This window comes from Cercospora beticola, chromosome 3 (genome assembly GCF_033473495.1).
Source record: "Cercospora beticola chromosome 3, complete sequence".
Taxonomy (NCBI): Eukaryota; Fungi; Ascomycota; class Dothideomycetes; order Mycosphaerellales; family Mycosphaerellaceae; genus Cercospora; species Cercospora beticola.
In genome coordinates this window covers 2,425,385-2,442,765 of record NC_088937.1, presented here as the reverse complement: position 1 = coordinate 2,442,765, position 17,381 = coordinate 2,425,385, and the positions used below count along the sequence as shown (strand labels likewise).

General features: G+C 54.1%; 5 protein-coding genes across 5 annotated transcripts; 2 read left to right on the top strand and 3 right to left on the bottom strand.

Annotated features, from left to right (window-relative positions):
• Positions 1 to 9: 9 nt before the first annotated feature.
• RHO25_004929 (uncharacterized protein) lies at positions 10 to 825 on the bottom strand (the record flags this gene model as incomplete). Its single annotated transcript, XM_065602606.1, has 1 exon — positions 10 to 825. One exon carries the CDS (start codon positions 823 to 825, stop codon positions 10 to 12), a length of 816 nt encoding a protein of 271 aa, XP_065458678.1.
• Positions 826 to 4,066: 3,241 nt separating this feature from the next.
• RHO25_004928 (uncharacterized protein) lies at positions 4,067 to 6,193 on the bottom strand (the record flags this gene model as incomplete). Its single annotated transcript, XM_023595838.2, has 1 exon — positions 4,067 to 6,193. The coding sequence occupies one exon, from the start codon at positions 6,191 to 6,193 to the stop codon at positions 4,067 to 4,069; it is 2,127 nt and encodes a 708-aa protein (XP_023457080.1).
• A 511-nt stretch (positions 6,194 to 6,704) lies between these two features.
• RHO25_004927 (uncharacterized protein) lies at positions 6,705 to 7,791 on the top strand (the record flags this gene model as incomplete). The annotated part of the gene is made up of 2 exons (XM_065602605.1): positions 6,705 to 7,712; positions 7,765 to 7,791. 2 exons carry the CDS (start codon positions 6,705 to 6,707, stop codon positions 7,789 to 7,791), a joined length of 1,035 nt encoding a protein of 344 aa, XP_065458677.1.
• Positions 7,792 to 8,610: 819 nt separating this feature from the next.
• Positions 8,611 to 13,869, top strand: RHO25_004926 (uncharacterized protein; the record flags this gene model as incomplete). The annotated part of the gene is made up of 2 exons (XM_023595836.1): positions 8,611 to 13,032; positions 13,090 to 13,869. The coding sequence occupies 2 exons, from the start codon at positions 8,611 to 8,613 to the stop codon at positions 13,867 to 13,869; spliced, it is 5,202 nt and encodes a 1,733-aa protein (XP_023457746.1).
• Positions 13,870 to 14,229: 360 nt separating this feature from the next.
• Positions 14,230 to 17,024, bottom strand: RHO25_004925 (uncharacterized protein; the record flags this gene model as incomplete). Its single annotated transcript, XM_065602604.1, has 2 exons — positions 14,230 to 14,402; positions 14,444 to 17,024. 2 exons carry the CDS (start codon positions 17,022 to 17,024, stop codon positions 14,230 to 14,232), a joined length of 2,754 nt encoding a protein of 917 aa, XP_065458676.1.
• Between the last annotated feature and the right edge of the window lie 357 nt (positions 17,025 to 17,381).

Below are 17,381 nucleotides of genomic sequence, written 5' to 3'. Positions count from 1 at the left end.
AGCTCCACATTATCCACTCACAGGACGCAATGGGGCAGCCAGTCTTGTGCCATCAAGAGTTGCAGATGGCTCAAAGGGAGAGACTGGCGATGCAAAGCTCACGCGGCTTTGCCTCCCCTTTTGAGGAGTCAAATCTGGACTTGCCAGGGGACTGACTGGGCTAGGCTGTCTTTGTGTCCAACTCTCGTTCTTGTGCAGACTCTGCAGTAGGGTCGGGATGGTCGGCGAGCTGACTCTGTTCGGATCGACCGGTTTCACATCATCGTCTTCGGGTGTGGCGGCGTCACGAGGATCCGAGGTTGTTTCGACGCTTTGGAAGCCTTTGGTGTCGCATGTCAGCCGTGTATTGTCCCGGGCTGGTCGCGAGAAGTTCAGAGGGTTGGGCTTCAGTACTTCGTCGGATTTCGAAGGCGGTAGCTCTCGCCTGCTTGTGTCTTCGAGCTCCACTTTGGGCAAATCAACCGCCAGTGGACTGTACGCTGGTAGTGCTGTATTGGTCTGTCCTGGCTGGAGTGTTCGTGGAACTTCGGAAAGTGGTCTTGTGGTGTAGCCCAGCTCGCATGGTCGGCTGCTACTGTCGAGCTCACAGCTTCTCGGATACGTGGAGTCGAAAGATCCGGATTTCATGAATTCGACCACTTCGGTCTCGTCGTCTCCGCCTCCTCGTAATTTTGGATGCATGTATCGAACATTCTGGCGTTGTCGCTTTCGTCGGTTCAGACAGAATATGATCGCAGACAAAAGCAGGACGGCACCGATGACCACTGAAACTGCAATGATGACAATCTCCGTTGTCGAGAGAGGAATCTTATCTGAAGGCGGCATCGTGATCACGATCGGGCAAAAAGCAATCACAATTCAGCTTGAACAGCTTTCGTGGAGGGTGCTGTAGTTGTACTCGTACAACGTGAGACGGGATGACGGGATGCCCAGTTGGAGCAGGCCTGTGAAACACGAAGCAGCTGTCAGGTTTTTGAAAGTACACATTGCCTCCGTAATGCTTATGTGGCGGAGTGATGGGGCATGGCTCAGCGCAGCAAGGTCCGTCATGGCTTCTGTGGACGGGGCTTGGGCCGCGGACGCGTATGGTATGACAGCACACGTTCGCCAAGTGAAGACGACATCGGAGATCGAGGGAGCCAGGCGTCGGCCATTGGAGTTCATGCGAAGATACTTGCGTCTCGACCTGTCTGTATGCTGAGACCTTGTTGTGTGGCAGTGTTTGCGGAGAGCAGATGTTGACTGCGGACGATCCGGCAGCAGGGATACCTGTTCATGAAGAGCTAGCCAACCCAGACCATCTTCTTGGCATATCCAAAGCCAGTATGCCGAGTGCGAAATTGTCCCCCTCATTGCGGCGGGTCATTAGTGATATAGGTGATGTCGAAGTAGTGGAAATGTATCTCAAAACTCGTTGATTCCAAATGTGCCTTGCCAATTGTCCCGCTATGGTAAAAGCTGCAAAAGATGTATTTCCCGTCCAGCAGAGAATCAAATCGCCATCCTATGCCTGCGCATCCCGCTTTTCTCTATGTGTAGATGAGCCCAAAACATGTCTATTGTTCTTTCCCAAACGCCTCGCAATGCCGCTCCGATGCCTTGAATTACTCTCGAACACAACCCGCATTTGCCCAGCAAAACAAATCGATCTTCCTGGATCTACCAGGTCGTCCTCAATGCACTATTACTAGCCCATAATATCGTTGAATCCAAGAAATCGAGACCAGTCCCATTATGATTAAGAAAGAGTCGAAGGTCGCCTCGAAAAATTCCAGCCGAGTCTAGCTCCGCGATTGACTGGAAGTACTCCATTGCCAGAATGACTTAGTTGTATCCACTGTTCAAAGTCAGACCAAGTCTCATCAATGTATGCAATCTATGCTTACCCTCTGCCATCATCATTCTTCGCCATCGTCGAAGTTGCAATTGCTTGTCGTTGAAACATTATTTGATGTAGATAGAAAATGTTCCGGTAATTATGCCGGATAAGAATAAGAGGTTGTCCCTGCGTGAAGAAAGTTGCGGTGTCTTGTAGCGTTTCCCTTGAGGTTGGAAAGAGCTTGAAGTCGAGATGGAAGCGTCGTTTAGTTGTATCCTCCGCGACCCATTATGATGATTTGAGATACGAGATAAGAAAGGGTGTTGGGTTTAAGGAAATCGGTCTTGAGAGAGATGACAGTAGGAGACAGGAAATGTCAAGCGTACTGAGGCTTGCTTGAAGTCGTTGACAGGAAAAGGTGCAGTCGTAGTCCTGAAGCTGAATGGAAATTGTTGACAGTAGGAAATTCGCGCTGAAGACTGTAAAGGAAATGAAGCTGTTGTGTTGCGATGCTGCTGATGATGAGAAGGGAAGCAGGAGTGGCGATCAGGACATGATCTATATAGGATCATGCTCACCCCAAAGCACACGTTCGGTGTGCACCTACGCATGTCATCGTGAAGGCTTCCAGGGACCAAAAGCCAGCCATCGGACAAGCCATCTATTCCCGTGCCTGCAGCAGCGGACGCAGTCACAAACACAGCTTTCGGAAGAGAATTGGCAGTCACTTCTTTCAGCCAAAGGTGCAGTGCCTCTCACTAGCGGGCCGTGTAGGACCTGCCACGAGGCTCGGACAAGCGAATCGGTGGCCAGAACGGGCGGGACGTCGAAGCATGCGAAGGAAGTCCTGAGCAAGCGCAAGCGTGGAGTCGATGTCTAGCGCGGTCACGGGAGTCAGAAGAAGGCTATCAATAGCAACTAAGGATCGAAAGCGGATAATTAATGCAGTTATCCAGCACTCTTCGGGCCTAGCTCGTCGGATGGCTTTTGTGCTCAGCCCTCTGACATGCTCCTCTCTTCCGCCTTTTCGATACTTATGGTGAACCATTTTGCTATGCTACAGTGAGGCGTCGAGACGGTGAAGGATGCCGCTGCTACTACTGCGACCTTATTATCCTGCATTCATGACGACGCTGACCTGCTGCTGCAGCCCTATGCAGCTCTCGCGGCGATCTACCGTATTGGTAAAAGGTACAGCAGGCCGCCCGTTGCTGGCTGTCTTTGCTTGACTGCGGCAGGAACCATCGCCATGTGGCTATCATGCTAAAATGGATCCATCCCATGGCATCGGATTCGACTTGGTGACCCGCCATGCTGTCACGATGCAGCACGATATCGCAAGTCTTCCACTAACCCGGCCCAGGGTTCGCATTGTGGACACTCTCTGCTGCATCATCGCAGCTGGATGTGGACGAAGATAGCACGTTCAGGGTGCAGTCGATTGCTGACCCGCAATCAAGGTCCGCCGAGATAGGCCTCAAACATGATATGCTGTAGGATCACAAGTTGTCACCTGCTCTACAGGGCCCGGAGCTCCATCGACCCAACAGAGAAATGTCTTCCACGTCCGTCATGCAATGCCTCCATTGTGCTTCCGTGAGATGCCATTGGCTGTGGCGGATCGTAGGCTGACCGCACTGAGCCGGAAGCTCTTCGCGCAAGCCTGACAGTAAACACGAAGACATCCATTGTCAAAGTCTTTTGCTGACCGGACCGCGACTCCGTCAACAATCTTCCTCCATAAGCCAGCGCGATGACGGGAAACCGCCCGGTAACCCGCAACCAACCCTACGCTCGTCTGTCAACTTCCACAGATCTGCACATTTTATCATCTACTCTGCCCAAAGTGATCGACACCATAACAGCCCAGCCAGTCTGCAGGAACCAGATACTTACAGCTGGCAGGATGACAGAGCCTCCTGCATGCCCGATTCCTCTGGCAAAAGTACATGCAAGTTCAGCATCAGTCATCAGCCCTATGTCGGTAGAGGATCCTTCGCAAGTACCGCTGCCATCCTGTAGTCGCGAATGTCTCGCTGCGAGATTTCCAGACGTGGATTTTTAAAATTATTTCTTATCTGGGCAACAATGCAAAGCCTGCGTGGCATGCTTTTTAATCATCTCTCTCGTGAATGCAGTACCGTAGCGCCTCCACCTCAATCTACCATTACACTAACTGCTATGATAGCTGGTACCTGACGAGCGTTGTACACGATTCGTCGCTCAGTATCCTCACAGCCTCCCTGGCTACCAAGCATAGCCATCTTCTTCCTCATCTGCGTCTTCGTTCCAATCATCATCTCCACTGGCCTCTGCGTCAAGGAAATCGGCTTCCGTATACTGCATCTCGCGCGGTCGCTGGTTATCAATGCGAATGTCCACAACATCGCAAAGACCTTGTATGAAATTTTCTGGCACTTTGCGCCAATCTGCCCCTCCAACTTCCTCATCCGACTCTGTATCCGATGCTGATTCTGGCGACGGGGTGGTGGTTTTCGAACGTGAAAGCAGCTGAGTTTCTGCAACACGCTTGCTGCGACGTTGTGGCCTGGACTTTGGCTCAGCCTGGAGATCAGAATCAGAATACTGATCTGTGTCGCCGCTGGGTTTGTGCGGCGAGATCTGCACGTGAGAAGCCTTTCGGACACGTGAATGTCTGCCGTCAACTGGTACGTCTCGACTCAGCTCATCTAGGTCGCTGCTGTACATTCCGTTCTCAATTGAAGCACTCGGTCGAGACATCCGGAACTGCCGCAGCGAGCCGAAATTCTTGTTTGGCTCAGCGTGCTCACGCTGGTACACCCGTCGAAGACGCTCGATCCATTGGTCTCGAAATTGGACACGATCACGCCAGGGGATGTTTACGTGCGCATGGATGATCAGCGTCCGTAGATCTGGTAGTTCATCTGCTCGTTCGACAAGTGTTCGGAAGAAGTTCTGCGCTGACTCAGGTGACCACTTCTGTGCTTCCAGAATCTCCAAGTGCCGCAAAGTCGGGGGCCAGGTCGCAGTCTCATTCTCGGGCAACAGCTCATCGTAGAGCTCAAAAGCATCATTCGTCGTTTCCTTCTCACTGTAGAGCTGCAAGTCCATTCTCAACACTTCCAAGCGCGGGCACTTCTCCTTCAAGCTTTGGGTGAAACTGAGGTTCAAGGCAGCATTGTTGTTCAGCTCGAGGACCCTCAGCTGGGATCCAGACGTGTTGAAGAAGTCTCGCAGCATGTCACTTGTGATTTCCAAACAGTTGCTGAGCTCAAGACGTCGCAAGTTGTTCGGAAGTCGTTGCAGAAACTTGTCCATGATAATGTCGCATGATATGAATGTTAGGTCAGTCAGCGCAGGCAGCTTGGCGATAGACGTCGCAAGACCCGGCGGGCTACGGCTCTCATCTTCCACGTCCACAGCTGCAGGTTCCAAGCTGTCGTCAACATTGAATCCGGTGACGACCAAACGCCTCAGATAGGCGAAGACACTACTGTCGTGGACATCGGACAGCTTTTCATACAGATCCAGTGGAATGTCGTGGGCCAAGGGGTGTTTTGCAATTGTGTCACGACTCCAACGCCAGGTTCGCAAATGGATTCCACGATTTTCCATCGCCTTCACCAGCTCTCGAGGTTGTAGGGTCCACTTGGGCTGCTTTCGAGGTCTGTAAGGCTTCTCGTAGTTCTGGTGCAGCAGTTCCATGTGTTGCAGCTGTGGCAGCTCGGGGATGAGCTGCAATAGATCAAATACAGGCCTTCCTGGTGCTGAGTATGCCAGATTACGAAGATCGACGTTGAGCCTGTGGATCTTGACATTGTAATTCACAAATCGTTGATCGTTGGAGGTTCGCAAGAGATCGAGCAGCTGGTGAGGATGCTGTGTATTGTAGATTCCCGGCGAGTTGTAGTACGCATCAAGCGCAGGCTCCGCGAACGCGCGACACACCCGTGCGGCAGATAGCTTGAGCCACGCTGCATTGTCGTGCGACGGGCGAGTCCATGATTGTGTATCGCCGGCGGCATAGGTAAAGATGCTCTTGAGGATATCATGCGGAAGCTCCACCCACTTTGGGATCTTCCCATCGCTTGGACCATCGAACACTTTCTTTACCGGCTCGACGTTCGGCTTCCTTGACTTTCCAACCCTGAATTCCTTCTTCAGTGAGCTCTGCCGAGTCTTCGCGGCCTTGCTTCGAGTGAGTGGTTTGCGCCGGGTGCTGAGCTTGCGCCTCTTTGGTGCGGGCTCTTCCGCGACTTCGACCGGCTGTTCGTGTGGAGTGTAGTCATCTTCGCTGCCTGCCTCGAAGTCGTCGTCGGTATCGGGATCGAGGTAGATGGAGCGGCGTCGAGTGGCTGCTTGACGAGTGGAACGTCGCTTCGTGCCGGCCATGACTGCGCCCACTCGCTGCACAGGACGATGTTGCGCTCACGACCAAAAGAGTGCGATGGATGCGACCGACCGCGTGGCAAGGTGGTGCAAGAGATGAGACGTGGTGGTGCAAGGCTGCTGGTTCGCGTGCTGCTTGCCTTGCACAAGGAAAGTGTGACGCAGGGATGCATGATGCATGCGCCGGCAACTCCCGCAGACAAGCGCGGTCGATCACGGTGGACCCTGAATGCGCAGGCAGATTTCGGTCACTGGGACTGGCAGCCTGAAGACCTCGACCGCGGCGACGAGTCTGCAACGCTTTCACATTCGCGTTGTCGTTCGCACGCTTCAGAGAACACCTTATTCGTGTATCCAGTTCGCGGCGTGCCGCCATTGTGGTCGTCGAGCCCACGAGTTCGCTGCTGTGACGCGTCGAGTTCGCGACACCAGGGCCCGTTGATACCATGCTACAGCGTGCAGCATGAGGCTCACTTCTGTGTCTCCATCTTCTGCATGATCCACAGTCGCCAACATGCGGTTCCGCGCAGGCATACAGAATGTGCACACGTTCACCAAGTTCACGGCCTCACTCGCTTCTCTCGGCAACATTGCCTGGCTCAGACTGGACGAAAAGGATGTACGCTTCACTGTCATTCCTGAAACTGGTTCCCAAGTTTGGTCGGTCCTCGCCATCGACACAATCTTCGAAACGTACAGCATTCAGTCTGCCGCCGAGGGCAACACCATCAATCTCGAAGTACCGCTTGCGCCACTGCAACGAGCGCTGAAGAGTGCTGCTCATGCGACATCCGCGAGCATTCGCCTCACCAAGAAGGACAACGTGCCCTTGCTGTCGCTCACGATCGCAACTCAGCCGATCAACAGTAGTGCTTCAAATGCCAATGGCCATCCTGGCTACGACAGACACAGCGGAGAGGATGCCGACTTCTTGACTGCTAGGCAGGAGCGGGAGACTCTCGTCACACAAGACATCCCCATACGCGTTCTTGCACCAGCCTCTGTCGATGGCTTGCACGAGCCAAGATCTCGACTGCCGGACGTGCACATCACACTGCCGAATCTCATGCAGTTGAAAGGCATCAGCGATCGCTTTACCAAGCTAGCCATGTCGGCAAAAAGCACACGAGGTGGCTTTACTAAGTCTATGGCTGGGCCGAAGCTCGAGATCAGCGCGAACATGCATGGTTGTCTACGACTCACGCTGAATACAGATGCGATGCGGATCAACAGTCTCTGGACCGGACTCGAGAATCCAGAGCTTGATCCTTCGCAAGTCGAAGACGGTGTGGATGGGCTTGCAAACCATCCGAGTACCCGAATGAAAGCGCTCGGCGACGCTTCTGGACAGAGCGAAGAAGGCTGGGCGACCGTGCGTGTGGATGGTCGAGACTGGGGACGTGTGTTGAGCGTCGGTCGTCTGGGCGGAAGAGTAATTGCCTGCTTCGCTGACGAGCATGCGCTCGTTCTATATGTCTTCCTCGACCGTGATGATCCTGGTGGCGGCGAAGATGTGCTTACGGTAGGACTTTCTCGTCCACGCAAGTCTGTCCCATTTCTGACTGAAGCCACAGTATTACATCTCGTCCTTCGTGCCATAATCAAATCCACATGTCGATGTACCAACACGCATTGGTGGATGATCGGTCAGCTGCTCCGTGCGGCGCGGCTGGGTCGTGTGTTGGCGTGCTGGCAAGGGTTTCTAGACGGACCGAGAAATGTCTCACATGCCCACTTGCACTGTTCACAGCGACTGTTGTGTAAAACTACAAAAGTACATAGCATGACGTCGAATCTCACACAGAGTGTGATTGTTCAGCTCCCGATCTGATTCGTTGCTGCAGCTTGCCAGACGTCAAGTTAAGCCTAGGTTTGGCTCCAGACTTTCGCGCTAGGTTCTTGGGTTCGTCCTCGAGTGTGTCTCAGGGGGTCCTGTGTTTCCACCACCTGAACGCTCGAGCCGCTATCCGTGCGAAGGTCCGCCCAGCACACGACTCATCGTGAAACCTGGAGACACGTCCACCAGCATCCACCCCCCCAAGCACGCCGGGCGTGCCACCGTCGACCGCCAGCTCAACGAGCGTCAACAACACCGCAGGAGCAAGCGAGCGAGTTCGCGGCGTGTGGCTCGCGTGGTCGCGCAGCGGCGACAACGACTGCATAGGTACCGGGAGCAGCGACGACGGCAGGACGTCAGTGCATGCTGGCCAGACGCACTATACATAGTAGATCCGCGCCAGCACGTGCGGCGGCCTGAAATGAAGACGCTGGCCGGCCAGGACACGCCTCGAGATTAGCAGCAGCAACTAGGCAGCATACAGTCTGGCTGCAACAGCGCCTGAGTGCGCGCGGAGCGCTAGGGAGGAGGAGATTAGGCCGCGGGCGAGGCCAGAGGCGGCGGACAGCAGGGACACAATACCATGTTCTCCACCGACAAGGCCGCGCGCCAGTCCAGCGGCACCAAGTCTTTCTTCCACCGGAGCAAGAAGGACAAAGGAGATGCGGCGCCCGTACCTGACAACGCTTCGCGCCATTCGCACCGGAGCTCCACCTCGACTATCGACCAGGAGGACTACATGAGGCACGGTCACTCGCAAGATGGAATCAATATGCAAGCCGGCGTGATCACCAGCATACCATATGATGCTATGCGACAAGATCGCCCACCTGTGCATGTTGAGCACGGCGACCGGCCAGTGTCGCGGCGGGATCCGCTGCCCCACCACCTCAACAAAGGTGGCGGAGACTTCCACCAGTACCCAGTCATCGATCCGAGCGCCATGGCCCCGAGACCGCCCACGCACGGCAGCAGTACCCGCAGTGCTCGGCAGCACGACCCGGAGACCTCGACGCTGAACGGCTACGCACAGTCGCGAAACTCCTCTGACCATGGGAGCATCCGCTCCAACTCCTCCTACGACCGTCGCCAGTACCAGTACGGAAATGGTGGCTCCTACGCTGACCACGAGAGAATGTCGCAAGCCACGACCTCGTCCCGCGACCGGGACCGCGGGCACAATTATCTCAATGTCTCGAATCCGTCCGCACACTCGAGTACCATGTCCTTCACGCCTGAGGGCTTCCTTATGCAAAGGCCAAGCGACGACAGGATCATTGAGAAGGAGTTCTTGGAGTTGATGCTGAAGAGAGGATGGAAAAGCTTGCCGGAACAGGCGCGGCGCCAGATGGAGGCCTATCCTATTAGCAAAAAATGGACCTTGGTCTATCAAGATCGGCTGGCAGAATGGCAAGGAGAACAAAAGCGGAAACACATGTCACGGAATACCATGACCAGCATGCAGGGGTTCGACATAGGACGTATGGACGAAGAGGGCAGCCCGGAGTGGTATGTTAGGAGAATTCTGGACAACTCCATAACCCCCAAGCAGCTCCAAAGCTTGTCAGTCAGCCTGAGAACGCAGCCTATCGCTTGGGTGAAGGCCTTTGTGGAGGCACAAGGCCAAATCGCTCTGACAAACTTGCTGGGCAAACTGAATCGAAGGACCGCATCTGGACCGACGCCGAATGGTGGTGTTCTGACTGAGAAAGACATGGACCGCGAGTACGATATTGTGAAATGTCTGAAGGCATTGATGAACAACAAGTACGGTGCGGACAATGCTCTCCAACATGACAGCATTGTCATGTCCCTCGCGAGCTCACTCACTTCACCCCGTTTGAACACGCGAAAACTGGTGTCGGAATTACTTACATTTTTGTGCCACTGGTCGGATGGCGCGGGCCATCTCAAAGTGTTACAAGCTCTCGATCATCTCAAAGCTGCACAGAACGAAAATGGCAGATTTGACGCCTGGATGCGAATTGTGGAAGTTACCATTGACGGGCGAGGGAAGATGGGCTCGCTCGTCGGAGCATCAGACGAGGTTCGCAGTGGGGGCATTGGCATGGAGAACCTGCTCATGGAATATGCCGTGGCATCACTCTTCCTGCTCAACTCCATCGTGGATGCACCTGAACGTGATCTACAGCTACGATGTCATATTCGTGCCCAATTCGTGGCTTGTGGCCTGAAACGAATCCTGACGAAGATGGAGGACTTCCAGTACGAAGTCATTGATAAACAGATTGAACGGTATCGAACAAACGAAGCAATCGACTACGAGGACCTGCTGGAAAGGGATGGCAACTCAATGCACGATAGCATGGAAGGCGAGGGTAAGGACCTCAACGATCCCGTACACATCGTGGAAGCCATTCAGCAAAGAATTGCGGGCAGCAAAGAAGGAGACTATTTCCTGTCCGCACTTCAGCATTTGCTCCTCATTCGTGACAATGAGGGCGAGGATCGTCTGAAGCTCTTCCAACTTGTGGAAAGCATGCTTTCGTACGTCGCTATGGACCGACGGTTGCCAGACATGGACTTGAAGCAGTCGCTCAACTTCTCTGTGCAGTCGTTGATGGACAAGCTTCACACGGACTCTGAGGCCCGGCAAGCAAGGGAAGCAGCGCACGAGGCAAAGCTGATAGCAGATGCTGCCATCGCGGAGCGTGACGAGATGCGGTCTCAGGTGGAAATGGGCGCTGAAGGACTTGTGGCCAAATTACAGAAACAAGTAGAAGAGCAAGCGGCTGTGATCGATCTGCAGTCACGGCAAGCAGACGCATTGAGATCCGAGCTTGGCGATCTGCAAAGGGTACGTGCCCAGGACTTGCAACGTCAGGAACTGGAGACCAGAGAGCTCTATCTTATGCTTCGAGATGCACAAGACATAGCCGCTTCGCATGCGAAGAAGGAAGGCAAGAATGGCGAACGAGCTGACCCAGCACAACTGCAAGGTATCTTGGATCGCGAGAGGCTTATGGATCGTCTCGAGATGCAACTGGAACGTGCAAAGACTCAGGCGAAATTGGAGGGCAAAGTCTGGCAGCAAGTCAATCCTAGTGACAAGCTGCGAGAACTCCGCGAAAAGATGGAAGGAGTTGGTATGGAGCCTGATGGTCTAGGCGCACACATGCCATACCTAGGCTCTGTCACCCGAGCGAAGAGCGGCATCACTCGCAAGCCAGTTTCGAAGCCAACCGACGGTGAGACCGAGGACGATGTCGACGAAGACATGCAAGATGACGAGGCGATATTCGAAAAGCCACGCTTGGTCGAATACACGCGACCCAAGGTCCCAACGAACGTGGCTCAAGCGCAACAGGGCATGCTCGCAGAACTGCAGCGTAAGACTCAACGTGTCGAGGGCAGCGATGATGAAGGGGATGGAGTCACCACAGGGCCAAGCCATCCAAGTCTGGAAAGCGAGAGCCCGAAGACACCAACAAGTACCGATGAAGCTGCGGCTATTGCGAAAGATGGCTTCAATGGTCCACCACCCCCGCCGCCCCCTCCTGTTCCTGGCTCTGGCTCTGGCTTTGATGGCGCGCCGCCGCCACCTCCTCCGCCGATGCCTGGCTTTTCAAATGCTGCACCGCCTCCACCTCCTATGCCTGGGTTCGGGGGTGCTGCACCACCTCCACCTCCGCCATTACCAGGCTTTAATGGCGCCGCACCTCCTCCGCCGCCACCACCTCCAGGCGTGGCGTTTGGCGGCCCACCCCCGCCTCCAGGAGCGCCTCCTTTGCCGGGCAAGATGAATGGCGGATTCTTACCCAAGCAGATGTACAATACCTCAACTTCGCACAGTACTGCTGGACCAAGGCCGAAAAAGAAGCTCAAGGCACTTCACTGGGAGAAGGTTGACGATGCGGATCGTACCATGTGGGGTCTGCATACACCGACATTCGAGCAGAAGGAAGAGAAATACCAAGAGCTGTCGAAGAAGGGAATTCTGGACGAGATCGAGAAGCTTTTCATGGCCAAGGAAATCCGGCAAATCGGGCAAGGCGGTGGCAAGAATAAGAGCGACAAGAAGCAGATCATTAGCAGAGACCTCATGCACATGATGCAGATCTCTTTGGCGAAGTTCGCTAATGTCGAGCCCGAGGATGTCGTCCGCATGATCATTCATTGTGATCGTGAGATTTTGGACAACGGCAACGTCATGGATTTCTTGCAGCACGAGAACCTTTGCACTATTCCGGATAACGTGGCTAAGCTAATGGCCGCTTATTCGAAGGACTGGAATGGCCCAGATGCGCTCAAGGCTACACGCGAATCTGATCCTGCCGAGCTTACTCGCGAAGACCAAATATACCTCTACACAGCGTACGAGCTGCATCATTACTGGAAAGCACGTATGCGAGCATTGGCGTTGACAAGAAATTATGAACCCGAGTACGAGGAGATCTCGAACAAGCTGAAGAACGTTGTAGCAGTCTCTGAGTCGCTGCGTGACTCTGTCAAGCTGATGCCCGTCTTCGGCTTGATTCTCGACATCGGCAATTATATGAACGATTCTAATAAGCAGGCTATCGGATTCAAGCTTTCCTCTCTGGCTCGTCTTGGAATGGTCAAGGACAAAGACAACGAGTCCACGCTTCTCGACTATGTCGAACGTGTCATCCGCCAACAGTATCCACAATACGAAGGCTTTTACGATGACATTTCCGGTGTGCTCACCGCACAGAAGATCAATATCGAACAGCTGCAATCGGATGCGAAGAAATATATAGACAACATTGCCAACGTACAGATGAGCTTGGACAGTGGCAATCTGTCAGACCCTAAGCGATTCCACCCGGAGGACAGGGTTTCGCAGGTTGTGCAGAGAAGCATGAAGGAAGCCAGGCGGAAGGCCGAACAGATGCAACTGTATCTTGACGAGATGAAGCGGGTGTACGACGATATCCTGACGTACTTCGGCGATGACAACAAGGACGAGAATGCAAGGCGAGAGTTCTTTGGCAAGCTGGCCAACTTCTTGAACGAGTACAAGGTAAAAGACCCTGGTAGCTTCCTATATTCATCGCTACCATACTGACCATGAGAACAGAAAGCGCACGAGAAGAATCTCAAGCTGGAAGAGCAGTGGCGCCGGAATGAGGAGAACATGCGCCGCAAGCAGCTGAAAACCAGCGCTGCAACAGCTATCAGCAGCGGCGAGCTCAGCCCATCTCCTTCCACAGGCGCCATGGACTCTCTTCTCGAGAAGCTGCGCGCGGCTGCACCTCAATCGCGTGACACTCGCGAAAGGCGGAGACGAGCTCGTCTCAAGGATAAACATCAAGTCCGCATCGCTTCTGGCCAGCAGATACCGGAGACTGGCGAGAATGTTGAAGAAGATGTTGACAATTCAGAAGGCCTGCTGAAGCCGTCGCGGACTAACGACTCTGATCCCGCATCGGCAGGCGAGGGCGGCGTCTCCGAGAGCGAGGATATTGCAGATCGTGCAGCTTCTCTGTTGCAAGGCCTTCGTGGCGACGCTGAACCTGCAGATCCACAAGACAACACGCTGCGGGTTCGGCGAAGAAGAGAGAGCGCCGATGACGAGCGCTCGAAAAGAAGAGCTCGACGGCGAAACGCCGCGGGTGGCAGCGTTGATCAGAGCGAAGGTCGTCCCACAAGCACGATAGCAGAAGAGTCCGAGAAAGGGGACGGTTCTGCGGACGCGCCTATCGTTATCGACGAAGATCCTGCAAATGCTGCTGAAACCGCCGGTGCAGAAGACAAGAAGGACCCGGAAGCAACTCCAGCTGCCCCGCCTACCACTGTGATCGTGCCTCCCAGTCCCGATCTCTCGGCTCAAGACGACGATGCCACGCCGAAGGAGTAGCACTTTGTCGGCCGTCGCACCGACTCCTCACACGAACAGATCCAGCTTAAGCTGCTGTGATCCGCTGCAAAGGATGTAAATGATTGACGGGAACAAGAAAGGGGGACATAAAAAGACCTTCTATTCTAACTCTTTTGTTGACGTTTGTTTGTACATAGTCGTAATGTATCACTGGGGAGCGAGAGGATGGGATCTGGCTCCCGTTGATGCTGTCATTGCAATTTGAGCGTAGGAGCATGGGAGTTGTTCAGCTGCTGGATATCGCAAAGGGGAAAGGAAAGACCGAGGTAGTCTGCGAACACTTATTTGGCGCAGCTATAGTCATCTTCTTACAAGTAGAATTGAAGCTGATTGTAATCACTAAAACTCGACTTCCGTTTCCAATTTTTCGGCAGCGCAGCTGGGCCACCTTGTGTACTTGGACATGACATAGTAAGTGCCACTGCGCTCGAGTGCACTCATGCGGAGCAAGCCGCGCACTTCCAATCGATCGGCCGCTTCTGCAGCCCTATGCAGGCCATATGGAAGCTCCTCTGGCACATGACATTAGCACATCCCACGATTCCCCTCATACCAGTGGCAATCTGGCCACATTCGCAAGGCTGTTTGCGAGGTACAGGACGCAGCCCGTTTCTGATATCTTGGTCACGAGTCGCAGTTCCCGGCCTCGTCTCCCCCTGGCTCTCCGGCAGACTTTCAAGCAGCTGCTGATAGGAGTCCGTTGTATGCAGCTCGAACACCAGTGTTCCATCCCCAAATTGCTGCTTGGCGGCTTGATCGAGCGCGGCATACCAATCCTCCTCATCCGTCACCAGAGGTACCAGTCGACTACTAATGCATACAATGTTGTCTGAGGTGCGGATGTAAATGAAGTCATTGTCAAGGATGCGTATGAACTTGGACCAGTCTAGGTGCCGTGGCTGGATCTCGTCGGGCTTGATGTGAGTCATGTCGTCTTTGAGGAGTTCTTCGATGTCGCCGTGGTAAGGCTTTTGTTTGCTACCTTTGGTCCGTCGGCAGACGAATTTACAGCGACCGAAAGGTATTGATCTGGTGTGTAGGGGATGCTGCTGATTTGTGACGGGCGCGTTTGAGGTTGGCGCCATTACCGTCGCCTTGAGCGACCTGCTTCCCTGATCACGAGCTCCAGAACTTGTAGAGTGGCCCTGTGATGGTTCATGTGAGCGTCGCAGCCGCGCCAGATCTGTCGAAGCTGGCTCATCTTCGTCCATGCCGCCCATTGCAACATCGTCGGCGGCCGCAGCATCAGCCAGAAGATTCAGGCAGTAGCTCAGGTCGTTCTTCGAGATGACTTGCGCTCTGCTAAGTCGCTCAAGTTGCTTGCAAAAAGCAGGCCGCATCTTCGGCCTCTTAAGCCGGTGCTTGTGCTTCCTAGTGAAGCGGACCATTGCATCTCTAACCAGAATATCCGATTGTGGACGCTCATCGTCCAAATGTTTGTTGAGCATTTCATGTAGTTCGTAACAAACATCGTCCCGGCCTGAACGATAAATTTCGTGCCTCAATCGCTGATAGAGCCACGAATCGTCCGTCTCCTCGTCACTGTCACTAATCAAGTCACCTGGACAAAGTACTTGCTTGGAGGTTGTTCGATAGAAATCTACGCCCTTCACACGTGGTACCGCGTGTTTTCTTCGTGGTAATGCGGGCAGGTCCGGGACTTGGTCCGGCGGCATATCTGTCGTCTTCTTCTTCACAAGCTCGAGTACTTGTGGCGCATATGCGAGAGGTCGTCCACGCCGTCCTTTTGTCTGGTAAGGTTTCTGTTGTGCTTGGAAAGGCTTTTGTTTTGTATCATGCTCTTCCGTTTCCCAGCCCGTTCTTTCCCCGCGCGAGTGCGCGTGCAAGTACTCAGTAGCGTCAAACGCGTCTCCCGTAGCTTGCCAACTGAAGTTCAATAGCTCCTTGCTCACTTCACGAGGCTCTTCCTTCAGTTGCATCCAGATAATCCTCACATTCGAGTCTTCGTCGTGCTCTTCAATCTGAATGCTGAAATGCTCGTGGTGAGTAGCGTAATGACCATACAGCCGTCCGATACTTGAATGTTCGCGCTCGTTGGGGCAGAATATGCACTTCAGCTCGGTCATGTGCACGCTCCGGTGGATATAATCACCTTTGCGAAATTGGTACCTAACACTGGGTCGGCTGAGGGGCTCTGCATCTTCAGATGGAGACGGTGTTGGCATCTGTCGAGCACTGCGAAGCCGGCGCAGTTGTCTGTTGTATGTTGTGAGAATTGATTCGTTCGTGTCCGTGTTCCAGCTCATGTTTGGCTGGAGGCCGTACTTAAGGGTTGAACTCTTGTGCCCGTGAGCTCTAACCAAGCGCAGCAAGGAATCTCTTGGCGGGAGCACCGGAAGCCCTGGATCGCTAGTGGTTGTGTTGGTGTTCGGGTCTCCCCAAACGGCTCGAAATGCCAATTCTTTCAAAGGCGCATCGGCGTAGTCTGACGCTCTTGTGCCCTGAATTTCTGCTAGAAGCTTCGCGGCATCGCTGGAATTAGAGCACGAGATACCGATCTCCAAACTGTATCTATCTGTCATTTTTCGCTCCCCGTACCTGCTAGCGTCGTCGCGCAGCATTTCTTTGTTGACCTTTAGCTGGTCGGCTTCGATGACGAACGGCCTGTGTAAGCGAACGTCAAAGATAGGCCGTCCGTCGGAACTTCCAAATCGATAGATTTGGGCGTTTCTGATCTCGTGATAGACTTTGGTCTGCGCCGTCTGCTTACAGTGGATGTAGACAGACACCTGACAAGGTCGTGGCGCTCTATCCGGATGAGGCAGCCAGTCTGGGCCATCTTCGCTCTGCTGAATGGGATCCAAGTTGATCGAGTCGCGATTCCTGGACCGAGTGCCGTGCGGCCTGAGCAAGAAGGAGTCGAGCGTGAATCGGGGCGTGCTCGCTTCAATGTACTTTGCCATCATGGCATCAGTTGGCGGTTGCCAGCGCGCGCGTCTTGTTACTTCGTCCGCAGCGCCTTCGATCGCATTGACGTTGCCTTCTCGAAGCGCGTCGTGCGAGTCGAAAATGTGGTCCAGATTGCGGCGCAAGAATCGCCGCGGTAGCTTATTGATGTCGTGATATAATTGAGTCCTAGCAATGAATTGTCTTTCGTTGTTGTGTTCGTTCATGCTTCAATTAAGGAGCGTTGCGGGAGAACGGAGTGGGACAGCAGGCGTTGTGCGACACATGGTGGTCAAGGACGTGCTTGCCAGCCGCTTTCAACGGTGCTTTTTGAGCGCGTCCGCACGCGCGCCTCTGATCGCCGCTGAGGACTGCAGCCTTCTAGTTCTTGCTTGAAGCCGGGCTGAGAATCCGCGGCAGCATGAAGTGTCACTTCGCGAAGTTGCTTGTGGGTTGTCGCCGCGGTTGGCGCTCCAGGCCCAGGCAGGTGCGCCACGGATTTCGCACAACGCGTTGTAGCCGCTTCGAGTTCTTCGGTGGCCTTGGGTCGGTCTCCGCGCTATTCGAAAGCAGATCTGCTTGCT